The sequence below is a fragment of the Salmo salar genome, chromosome 15, assembly GCF_965601325.2.
Source record: "Salmo salar chromosome 15, fSalSal1, whole genome shotgun sequence".
Taxonomy (NCBI): domain Eukaryota; kingdom Metazoa; phylum Chordata; class Actinopteri; order Salmoniformes; family Salmonidae; genus Salmo; species Salmo salar.
Window position 1 is genome coordinate 95,578,971 of NC_138305.1, and position 12,924 is coordinate 95,591,894.

The window sequence follows — 12,924 nt, forward strand, 5'->3', positions numbered from 1 at the left end:
TAAATAACTGAGAGAGGGAAATTCCCAAAACACATGTGACCATTTCCTAAAAATGACAAAAATGTTGGAACTCAAGATTATGTGGAATGCACGATTATTCCCAAACCATCAAGTAGGCCTACGAAGATTTTTGTGAACAATGCCATCGTTATCTTGGATTACTTATCATACCGGTCTACAAACAATTTATATGTAGGTTTAGTAAGCAGCAGCTTCTTTATTTGAGTGTCATTTGTGCTTGCATTTAGAACACACGTTTGGAAGTGTCATTCGCTCCCCACATTTGCTACACTGGTGTCAGCAGTGGGATGCAGGAGACCGTGAGGCCAGGCCATCGTAGGTGCAGTTAGGACACCACCGCCCAGTTGAGTAGATTTAACATTTCGTGGAATCTGGATTATTGGTGATTTCCAACATTGAACTCTTCTATAATGGACAGGAGGTAGGCCTACCACTGCTGACTGCCAGAGGCGCGAGATCGTGCGTGTTAGTGCGCTCTGAGTTGCGTCCACTCCACTAGATGGGGGAGTTCCCCCTCTTGTGCAGGAAATCCCCCGCTAGTGTGTCGGAGTGAGGGAGCCGCTTTCCATGGAGGTTTCAGTGAGTAGCAGACAATATTGTAGCGGTACAATCCCCAGGAATCAGGATGAGGCGTTTACTTGAGAGTAGTTGACAAACTGTAAAGCAAAACAACAAACAGGATGATAACTAAGAACGGAAACACAGCTCTCAAAATAACCAGTCCTCAATCAAGTTGAGTTAAACTCAACTCCATCTCAATAGTTGTGAACATTTCAATTCTTAAACTCTTCACTTGTACCTATGTTTGTCCTATGTAATTGCTTGCCTTTATTTGTTTGCTTAAAACCTCTTAAGGATTGGCCCCTTTTTACCCCCAATTTTCGCCAAAAATAACATACCCAAATCTAACTGCCTGTAGCTCAGGCCCTGAAACAAGGATATGCATTTTCTTGGTACCATTTGAAAGGAAACACTAACAAGTTTGTGGAAATGTGATAGGAATGTAGGAGAATATAACACATTAGATCTGGTAAAGGATAATACGTTTTTTTGTATTTTTTTGTACCATCTTTGAAATGCAAGAGAAAGGCCATAATGTATTATTCCAGCCCAGGTGCAATTTGGATATTGGCCACTAGATGACAGCAGTGTATGTGCAAAGTGTTAGTCTGATCCAATAAACCATTGCATTTCTGTTCAAAATGTTGTATCAAGACTGCCCAAATGTGACAAATTTGTTCATTAATAATTTTTCATGTTCAAATTGTGCACTCTCTTCAAACAATAGCATGGTATTCTTTCACTGTAATAGCTACTGTAAATTGGACAGTGCAGTTAGATTAACAAGAATTCAAGCTTTCTGCCAATATCAGACATGTCTATGTCCTGGGAAATGTTCTTGTTACTTACAACCTCATGTTAATCGCATTAGCCTACTTTAGCTCAACCGTCCCACAGGGGACTCACCAATCCTGAAGAAGTTTTAAATCTGTAGTTTTTTATAAGGGATTGTTAAAAATGTACAGAATGGGAATCTGGAGGAAAATGGGGGAGGATCATGCTTTTTCAATTTCAGTCAGGGGGAGGGTTTAGTATTTTTTTTTAAAACTAGTCCAGGGGAATGCTATGTAATTTGTAGTTTATGACATTTCAATATTAGTTTGGGGATAGGGTGGGACCGCCAAGGGTATGTTTTGGATGGGTAGGTGGGGATGGTGTGTTTGTTAAAAAAAGAGGGGAAAGTATATTGTTTTTGATGATTGTATTGCTATTGTAACCCAATAAAAACAACTGTTCACTCTCCCCCCAAAAAGTTGCTTATTAGGCTATATATTGATGTGTGCCCGATGCCGCCACTCATCTCTGATTCTCCGCTGGGCGTGCAATATCAACTGCACCTATAGGCGATTTAGTGTTGTCTCAATCAAATCAGTAGCCTATAGGCTATATATAGGCTATACAAAGTGCATGCTCAGAGAAGCACAGAGCAAAGTTATAATTCTAAGAAAATGTACTTCCTTCCCGAGTCTTTTGTTCAAAAATATAAATGCAACATACAACAACTTCAAAGATTTTACTTACAGTTTATTAAACGCAGCATGTAAAGTGTTGGTCCCATATTTCATGAAATTAAAGATCCCAGAAATGTTCCATACACACAAAAAGCTTATTTCTCTCAGATTCTGTGCACAAATGTTCAACATCCCTGTTAGTGAGCATTTCTCCTTTGTCTAGAAAATCAATCCACCTGACAGGTGTGGCATATCAAGAAGATGATTAAACAGCATGATCATTACACAGGTGCACCTTGTGCTGGGGACAATAACATATGCAGTTTTGTCCCACAACACAATGCCACACATGTCTCAAGTTTTGAGGGAGTGTACAATTGGCATGCTGACTGCAGGAATGTCCACCAGAGTTGTTGCCAGAGAATTTTATCTTAATTTCTCTACCGTAAGCCACCTCCAATGTCATTTTGGAGAACTTGGCAGTACACCCAACCAGCCTCACAACCGCAGACCATGTGTAACCACACCAGTCCAGGACCTCCACATCCAGCTTCTTCACCTACAGGATCGTCTGAGACCAGCCACCCGGACAGCGGATGAAACTGAGGAGTATTTCAGTCTGTAATATTTCCCTTTTTGTGAAAAAAACTCATTCTGATTGCCTGCGCTCCTGCCCAGTCATGTGAAATCCATAGATTTGGGCCTAATGAATTTATTTAAATTGCCTGATTTCCTTATATAAACTGTAAGTCAGTAAAATCGTTATAAATTGTTGCATGTTGCGTTTATATTTTTGTTATATATATATATATATATATATATACTGAACAAAAATATAAACACAATATGCAACAATTTATACATATTTATCTCCTTAATAGGCCTAGTCTTTTAGACAAAACCACAACATCATGAAATAAAGACTACCGGGCAAAAAGTAATTGCAGGAGCAAGTCACAACATGAACTGACTCAGGAACTGACACACCGTTTGTTGAGCGTTGTAGAAACTATAGAGACCAGAGAAATGCGAAATCTGATAGGTGGGTGGAGTATAGAGCCCGGTATATACCTTTTCTTCTCCTTTCCTCTTAGATGGCTTTTAAAGGAAGTGTTACTGTAAATTAGGTGAAAAACTCCATGCATTCTAGACAGGAAAGTTTTGCTGAGATTTTCTTTTTAAACACCGTACATTATGTTGCCACGGGCAGGGCCCAGGAACGAAAACCCCTCTTTGATGGACAGAAAAGGTTCAGTAGCCGTGCCACAGGTAAGATTATGACATTTCAGCCTCTGTAACTGAACAACATCCTCATTCCATGCAATGACATTATGATTAATGCTGTTCGTTTCAATGAAAAGGCACATTCTCTGGTATTCCATTCTCTCACTTGAACTGTTGACTGTCATGATTTGTAGAACTGTATATCTGTTTAATGCCATTTAGCACACCCTTTTATCCAAAGCGACTTAGTCTTGCGTACATACATTTTATACGTTGGGGTGGTTGGGTCAATCAAACCCACTATCCTGGCGTTACAAGTGCCATGCTCTAACAACTGAGCAACAGAGGACCATAGAAATGGACCATAGAAATAGTTGTTATTCAATAGGCATCTGTATGACTGTAATAGCATAGTCAGTAAGCTTCTATACTAACACTGAAACAAGCTGTGAGGAAGTTGTGTGGGTACTTTCCTCTGGGGATTCTACTTCCTTAATTCCAGACATGCAGATCTTCTATTCTGTCACTAAAGAGGAACTAAGATTCTCACAAATGTAAATATAAAATGTTTGATACAAAAGACAAATCAAGATGTTTTTTTCCTGTTGTGACACATTCGTTTGACAGGTGCTTGTGTTAGTTGTTCTCAGTTGCGTAGCTCAGTTTTGCGGTTAACATGTCTCGGGGGTATAATATTTGTGCGTCTGTAACTTTCTCACTAATCATTATTCACGATTGAAAGAAATGAGGGCCCACAAAGCTTGTGGGCCCTCCTGCCTTGTGGGGGCTGTGACGTGTGTTCTACGCCAGTGGTTGTTCTATGCAAAGTGAAGCTTTCTGTGCATTCAGAACACTAGCTATCATTTATGGGAATTCAGAACACTAGATATAATTTATGGGCATTCGGAACATTATCTATCATTTATGTGCATTTGGAACGCTAGATATAATTTATGTGCCTTCGGAACACTAGATATATTTTATCTGCCTTCGGAACACTAGCTATCATTTATGTGCCTTCGGAACACGAGCTATCATTTATGTGCATTCGGAACACTAGATGCCATTTATATGACTTCGGAACACTAGCTATCATTTATGTGCATTCTGAACACTAGCTATCATTTATGTGCATTCGGAACACTAGCTATCATTTATGTGCCTTTGGAACACTAGCTATCATTTCTGTGCCTTCGGAACACTAGCTATCATTTATGTGCATTCTGAACACTAGCTATCATTTATGTGCATTCTGAACACTAGCTATCATTTGTGTGCCTTCGGAACACTAGCTATCATTTATGTGCATTCTGAACAATAGCTATCCTTTATGTGCCTTCAGAACACTAGCTATCATTTATGTGCATTCTGAACACTAGCTATCATTTATATGCATTGCTCATCTGTGATCATTGTCCTCCTGGTCCAGCTGAGCAATGAGATGCAGCTGAGCATCATGATGAAGGTGAAGAGTGGGGAGCTGACCATCGATGACGCCCTGAACCAGGCCAGGAGGAGCAACCAGGAGCAGCTAAAGCAAAGCCTGGCCACAGAGGTATTGTTATGTAGCCTGGCCCCAGATATATTTGTGTTATTTTGCCAAGGCCCAGTGTTACAATACCTCCACAACAATGTGTTTGTGTCGTCTTGCCAACTCCTATGGTCATTGTCACGCATTGACCTCAAGAGTTGGCAAGACAGCACAAAGAGATCTGGGACCAGGCTATAGGTATTATACTGCTGGGCCTTGAATTCAGCACAGAAAACCATGGCAACAACAAGGCCTGACTGTTACTTTGGATGGTCTGTGCACACGCATAATGGACTTTATCTACGCACGACACAGTACTTGTCATGCATGTTATTCTGTCATTCACTATACATTTTTAAGTTTTGCGGTTCCACTGTCCTGTCCACCAACTTAGAACTGGATGTTTCTGATCCCTCTTTGATGTGTTCATAACATTTTGTCCTGCATCATTGTCATTGGTGCATTGATCTTCATCGCAGGAACAGCAAGCCTCCCAGTACAACTTCAGTGTTTACAAGTACAACCGCTACAGGTGGCAGAAGCGCATTCTTCAGGCGAGTCAGATATGGGTACCCTTTTGACTTTGGGTTAGTTGTTATCACAACTCGTATTTACAGTTTTTCCCAAATGATAACACACGTTTGCTGAAACTACATCTCAGGTACTCAAAACTCTGAACACAAAACAGTTAGCCAATTTCCCCAAACCCCACTGACATCTTGCAAAATGAAACACAGCAATCAAAATCATGTACTCCCTGCTCAAAATGAAACTCTAAATACAAATGAGACAAACACACATCAAATGAATCTAACTTAGTGACAAACGAGATCACACTAACGTGACATATTCAAAACACTACTTTCAGAACCTATTTCAGTAAGATTTTGTTAAATTGTTTGTGTGTACTCAAACAAGAAAGGAACACAAATGCAAGATGCGGGCTATGGTTGATAAACTCACTCTGATGTTGTGGAAGATGGCAGGGTTTTCAATAATCTGTTGGATTTCCCGCAGTCTTCACCCTCCACCTCTCTCTGCTAAGTTTGTGCTTAGCTTGTTGAACCGTGTTGCTTTTAATTTGCACACAAGGGATTTTAGCTGTGAAGGTTGTGCCAAAGGTAGAGAATTGCCAAATGTTTGTTATAGAATTGCAATCTGAGTGTAAAGCAAAACATGTGCAAGTAGTATTGCAGATTTGGTGTTGCTTCTGGTAAATGAGTTACAGGTTTGGGTCATTGTGTCTCATGGGCCAGTTTTAGTGTGTAAACAATTGGGAAAAACTGTAAACAGGTATTACAACTTCCATTACTGTAAGTAAACAGCAACTCCTGAGTTGTGATGACAATACTGTACAATGCAAGCCTGTAGTGTGCTGGTACATACTGTCCATGTCATGCCTCATTGCGTAAAAGCAGTGATAATCTCAGAATAATGTGTATCTCTTTACTGTGTTTAGATTGACTTCAACACTAAAATGGTGTGCAGCATAGAGAAAGGCATCGTAAAGCGGCAGCTGCCATTCCTGTGTGTTAAGAGCTGCGACGACGGAGTTGGGGCCAAGTTCTCTATATCTTTCAGAGGAAGACATGACTATGAGCTGGATGCCACCTCACTGGAGGACAAACACAAGGTAAGAGAGTCGTCCCTAACCCTAACCCTGTGAGCTGGAGGCCACCTCACTGGAGGACAAACACAAGGTAAGAGAGTCGTCCCTGCCCCTAACCCTATGAGCTGGAGGCCACCTCACTGGAGGACAAAAACAAGGTAAGAGAGTCGTCCCTAACCCTAACCCTGTGAGCTGGAGGCAGCCTCGCTGGAGGACAAACACAAGGTAAAAGAGTCATCCCTAACCTGTAATAGAGGTTGACAACAGTCTGGTTTGTGTATAGGCATAGGAGATGTGAGAGATTTCAATCACTTCTCCTAATTGGTTAACAGCGGGCCATTAATTCTTTAAATAATGTTTGAAGACATTTTGAGGACTTTATATTTTCAATTGAAATGTACGATTTTTGTTTGAGACTTTTTCACACCGATGTTGTGTTTGGTTGTGTAGATAATGCAGCTTGTAAACAAGATAATCTACAGAAACATCTACAGCCATCCAGTAGAGGGCAGTGAAGACACGTGTGTGCATCCTCTGCTTCCAGCACCAAAGAGCCTCAGGGAGGGCCTGCTGTTCCTGCACAGAGGTGGATTGGCATCGTTTAAATGGGTGAAGTATGTTTGTGTTCTATACTAGACTATTACTACTTCTACAACTACTACTACTACTACTATTACAACAACAACTACTACTACTACAACAACAAGAACATCAACTACTACTACCACTACTACTATTACTACTACCACTATTACAACAACAACAACAACAATTACTACTACTACTACTACTACTACTACTACTACAATTACTACTACTATTACTACTACTATTACAACTACTACTACTGCACAGTGTTTTTACAAAGTTTGGAAGAGTCCTGCATTGACTATAAGTTGTTTACTATCTACATCATGATGTGATCTACACTTGTGTTGTTAGGTACGAGGCTCGCCTTCACCCTGGCCAGCTGACCCTGCTCCCCATCAGCTGGCGCGGGGTAGGTGCAGATGGGGACATGGTCACCTCGTCATCCTTGCCAGTTGTCATTCATTTCTCAGACGGGGACGCGAGTGTAGAGAAACGGCGCAGCTGTGACACCTTCACTCTTTTGACTCACAAGAATGAGTACCAGTGAGTGACCATGTAAAACCCGTTCTGAGACTAGGGTGGTATGTGTTTAGGATGAGAGAAGCGAGTATAAGGAATTTAGGTTATGTGTTCTTGCAGCCATTTGTTTTGTCAATGAAACATTTTCAAATGTTAGTTAATCTACACATCTAAATACAGCAACAATGTTGTAACTTTTTAACAGAATCATGTTTCAGAATAATGTATATCTGAACAGTTGAGGATTGCTGCTACCAACACACCGTTCTCATCCTATTTGACAACATCTAATACCATACATTTAGATTTCAATTGTTTGCCCAGTGATTGCCATTGTTTGTTTACTGCCAATAGAGGAAGTTAAGATGAGTTATGTGGATGTTGATGTATTGCAGGTTCCAGGTACCTGTGACAGAACTTTCCAAAAGCACAGAAGCCATCCAGAAGGAGAGGGATGCCTGGGTCCAGGCCATAGATAAACTATGCCTGGACTGGAAACGCACATCTCAGTCTGAGCACTTCCATGAGGAAACCAGGGCTTTAAGAATCTATGACAATGTCAAAGACATTCTGGAGGAGAACAAGTCCACTGACGGACAAGGCCTCCGAGGAACAGATCTTGTCTCCAGTGCAGATAATCTATCGGCTGGAGAAAAGATTGAGAGTAAACCTCCAACCTCGCCTCTCCCAAAACCCTGCAGCCCTGTGAAGTTACTAGTGAATGTCCCCTTTCCTGGTCCTGTCCTTTCCCCTGTCCCTATCCCTGTCCGGGCACCAGTCCTTGATCCTGTCCCTGCCACTGTCCCTGTACCCATTCCCTCAATGGTGCCAGCTCCCCTCTTCATTCCTATGCCTCCTCCATTGCCCTTTAAGCCCAGTAGAAAACCCCTAACAGAGCGGACCAGGGCCTTCCACTGGGATGAGGTTGGTTCAGATAAGGTACTACTATGCTTTTATTTATCCCTCTTTATTACATTTGTAACCATGTAATATAGTCGTGCACATTGTCAATTATGTTATATTATGGTATATTGCCTTATATGACGCTACACTAGAGTCCAATCCGTGAGAAGGTTTTGTCTGATATTTTGCAATGATAAGGAATTACCTATATTCCACTTTCTCATTTCCTTGAGGACTGTAGGGAATTATTCTCTACAGTGTCTCTGTAGCTTCCTTGATCATTGCATTTCATAGAGAATCCAGTTTGTCTTTGTGGTGATTGTGATTGGTCTCTCGGCAGATAGAGAAATCATGCTGGACACGGGGAAACGCTGGGAACATTGAAATTGACACTTCACGCTTGTATGAGCAATTTGCAGTTCAAGATTTGGGAACATTTGGTGGGATCACCGAGCCCAGCACTAACCTTCACATCATGCTCAATACGAAGGTTGCTCACAACTTTAGTAAGTAGCTTTACAATTACTTGTATGGCAGTTTGAGGTGATAGGCCTATATGCTTTCACAACTATATGCTCTATTTTCTGGGCAGTTTTTCCCCTGGTTGTGCACAACTTATTTATCAAGTTTAACATTTTATTGTCATGTGCACAAGTACAGTGAATTGCCTTTCTTAGGAGCTCTTTCCCAAAAATGCAGCAATCAATATCAGTAATACTATAAAATAAAGTAAAGTAGAACAAAAACACATGAGAAATGGAAATGAGAAAAACACGAGAACGTAAGTACTGTAAGCTATATACAGGGTCAGTTCCAATACCATATTTACAATGTGCAGGGATATTGAAGTGGAGTGGCAGGGGTAAATATGTATAGGGGTAAGGTGACTAGGCATCAGGATATACTGTATGATAAACAGAGTAGCTGCAGCGTATCTGATGATTGTATGTGAGTGTGGTCCCGTGTGGCTCAGTTGGTAGAGCATGGTGTTTGCAACACCAGGGTTGTGGGTTCGATTCCCACGGGGGGACCAGTACGGAAAACAAAACAAAAAACAAAAAATGTTATGTAATGTATGCATTCACTACTGTAAGTCGCTCTGGATAAGAGCGTCTGCTAAAATGACTAATGTAAATGTAAAAAAAGTGTGAGTGTGTAGAGTCCTGTGAGTGTGCATAGAGACAGTGCAAAAATAAAATATAATGGTCAATTCTGATAGTCCATGTAGACATTTTGTTAGCTATTTAGCAGTCTTATGGCCTGGGGATTGAAGCTGTTTAGGAGCCAGTTGGTGTCAGACTTGTTGCTCCGGTACCGCTTGCCAAACAGAAGCAGAGAGTACAGTGTGGCTCGGTTGGGTGGGGTCTTTTCACACCGCCTGATATAGAGGTCTTGGATGGCAGGGAGCTTGGCCCCAGCGATGTACCGTAAATTCCGGACTATAAGCCGCAACTTTTTTCCCAGGCTTTGAGCCTTGCGGCTTAAACAATGACGCGGCTAATATATGGATTTTTCCCGCTTTCAATTTAGTTTTCTCCAAAAAAACACATTCTGTGACGTGCTCAGTTTTTTGGCGGCATGAAGCTTTCATTAGACCAATGAAATTGCCGAACGGGTTAAGGTCAAACAACTTTTTTGTTTACTGTTTAGATTAAATCGAGCGCTCTCAAACTTCCCATCATTCTGATTATGGTAGTCATTTTGTCACCCTCATCATGGCAAAGACACGGAGAAATGCATATGATGCAGCTTTCAAGTTGAAGGCGATTGATCTGGCTGTTGGAAAAGGAAATAGAGCTGCTGCACGGGAGCTTGGTCTTAATGAGTCGATAATAAGACGTTGGAAACAGCAGTATTTATGTTCAAAATATATATATATTTTTTAATTCAGTGGGTGCGGCTTATATTCAGGTGCGCTTAATAGTCCGGAAATTACGGTACTGGGCTGTCCGCACCACCCTCTGTAGGGTTATGCGTTCGAGGGCGGTGCAGTTGCCATACCAAGCAGTGATGCAGCCAGTCAAGATGCTCTCAATGGTGCAGCTGTAGAACTTTCGGATTTGAGGGCCCATACCAAATCTTTTCAATCTCATGAGGCAGACGAGGCGCTGTCATGCCTTATTCACGACTGTGTGCGTGTGTGTGTGTGGAACATTTTAATTCTTTAGTGAATTTGACACCAAGTAACTTGAAGCATTGGACCCACTCCCCTACAGCCCTGTCGATGTGGATGGTGCGTACTTGACCCACCGTTTCCTGTAGTCCACGATCAGCTCCTTGGTCTTAATGATGTTGTGGGAGAGGTTGTTTTCCTGGCACCACACTGCCAGGTCACTGACCTCCTCCCTGCAGGCTGTCTCATTGTGCCCGTGATCAAGCCTACCACCGTCGTGTCATCATCACACTGGATGATGGTGTTGGAGTCCTGCGTGGTCACGCAGCCGTGGGTGAATAGGGTGTACAGGACAGGACTATGCACACACCCCTGTGGGGCCCCCCGTGTTGCGTGTCAGCATGGTTGAGGTGATGTTACCTATCCTCACCACCTGGGGTCGGCCCGTCAGGAAGTCCAGAATCCACTTGCAGAGGCAGGTGTTCAGTCCCAGGGTCCCAAGCTTGATGCTGAGCTTGGAGGGGACTACGGTTTTGAACGCTGAGCTGTAGTCTATGAACAGCATTCTCACATAGGTATTCCTCTTATCAGACCCATCAACATTATTTTCTTGCTGATAACAGATTTGTTTGAAACTACACGCAGTGCTTGATTACTGTAGTTGAGTTGTAAAAAATAAGTAACACCTTTTTGCAACCACCAGATGGTAGTACTTAATAGGAAACTCTATGAGCTTTACTTCGGTGTATTGACTCATTCTCCATCTAATCTCCATACCACATGTATTTGCTTGAGGAAAGATGCAAAAAATGTTGTACAGCAGCTACATAACAAGACGCAAGAAATAACCAACATTGAAGGATTAGGTTGAACATTGAAGCATTGGAATAGAATTAATGCTTTCAGACATTAAGAGATTTTTTTTTTTTAGCATTTTATTAATTTAGCAAAAGCTCTTATCTAGAACGATTTACAGTAGTGACTGCATACATTTTCGGATAACCATCCTTGAAGAATAATGCTGCTAGTTTCAGTGTAGATACAGATATGGGTTGTCCTCCCTTGTGAACTGCACTGCATGTCTACAGGGGGCAGTCTGAGTCTATCAGAACCTTGGTAAAGCCATAAAAATAGAATTAATAGAACGAGCTTGGACCCGCTAACCCTGGCTATTAAATGGGGATGCTCATTCTATACATTCTATTTCTATGGGTAAAGCTTCCATCTTTTTTCTTCTTCACTTGATGGCTTTGACTGCTGTTCAGTGGAGAATCAATTTTATTTATTTAACCTTTATTTAACTAGGCAAGTCAGTTAAGAACAAATTCTTATTTACAATGACGGCCTACCCCGGCCAAACCCTAACCCGGAAAACTCTGGGCTAATTGTGCGCCGCCCTATGGGACTCCCAATCACGGCCAGTTGTGATACAGCCTGGAATCGAACCAGGGTCTGTAATGATGCCTCCAGCACTGAGATGCAGTGTCTCGCTGCACCACTCGGGACCAAGTCTATGACTTGGCGTAGCTCAAGGCAACCTAAGACCAATGGATAAAGTGTGTGCATGTGGCGTGTGAGAATGAGGAAGAAAGATTTTAGAGAGTTCTCTTCTCGCAGGTCTTCGAAGAAAGAGTGAAGTGATACACGTGTGGTGCAGCAGAGAGGGTTGTTAAATGGCATCAGTACAAGTGTGCAGGCTGGCAACACAATTAGAGTATGCATGGCCATGAATTATGGATGGAGTCCTGTGCGACTGTTGCTATGTGCGTCTGTCATAGGATAGAACAGGATAGGATACACTCCAAGTGTGCTCCTCTCCTTTCTGTGCCCTGGAAAGTTGTGCTCTGACTAGGCAGTCCCATGTGGTTCAGTTGGTAGAGCATGGTGCGTGCCATGCCAGGGCTGTGGGTTTGATGTCCACTGGGGAGCAGTACGAGAATGTACGCATTAACTACTGTAAGTCGCTCTGGATAAGAGTGTCTGCTAAAATGGTGTAAATGTAAAGCACTGTGCTTGGTGACTACCGCCTGTGGGGAACTCCAGGTGATGCGTCTCTCTGCTGCCAGCATGAGAGAGGGAAAAGTGTGCTACACACACACACACACACACACACACACACACACACACACACACACACACACACACACACACACACACACACACACACACACACACACACACACACACACACACACACACAGATTATGCTTGCTTTAGATGAGCTCTGCATGCTCATCAGCAGGATCTCTGCTAACTAGCTGTTATCTATTATTTTCCTGTTTCACATGGACAGTGACAGTATTTTCTCTATTTATCCAAGGAGCTATAGCTAATACTGTCGCTAGATACATACAGTATGACTTCTATTAGTGTATTGTAAATTACAATAAATCATTTAGAT

At 42.1% G+C, this 12,924-nt stretch overlaps 1 protein-coding gene across 1 annotated transcript in view; it reads left to right on the forward strand.

Moving 5' to 3' along the window:
• Positions 1-3,003: 3,003 nt before the first annotated feature.
• The window catches only part of LOC106572638 (uncharacterized), a 43,659-nt gene continuing 33,738 nt past the window's right edge, over positions 3,004-12,924 (forward strand). The window contains exons 1-8 of the mRNA XM_082962183.1: positions 3,004-3,302; positions 4,687-4,812; positions 5,268-5,342; positions 6,248-6,421; positions 6,848-7,011; positions 7,340-7,531; positions 7,903-8,446; positions 8,751-8,916. Of these exons, the coding sequence (XP_082818309.1) occupies positions 3,228-3,302; positions 4,687-4,812; positions 5,268-5,342; positions 6,248-6,421; positions 6,848-7,011; positions 7,340-7,531; positions 7,903-8,446; positions 8,751-8,916 (1,516 nt within the window). The 5' untranslated portion in view covers positions 3,004-3,227. The remainder of the gene's footprint in view (positions 3,303-4,686; positions 4,813-5,267; positions 5,343-6,247; positions 6,422-6,847; positions 7,012-7,339; positions 7,532-7,902; positions 8,447-8,750; positions 8,917-12,924) is intronic.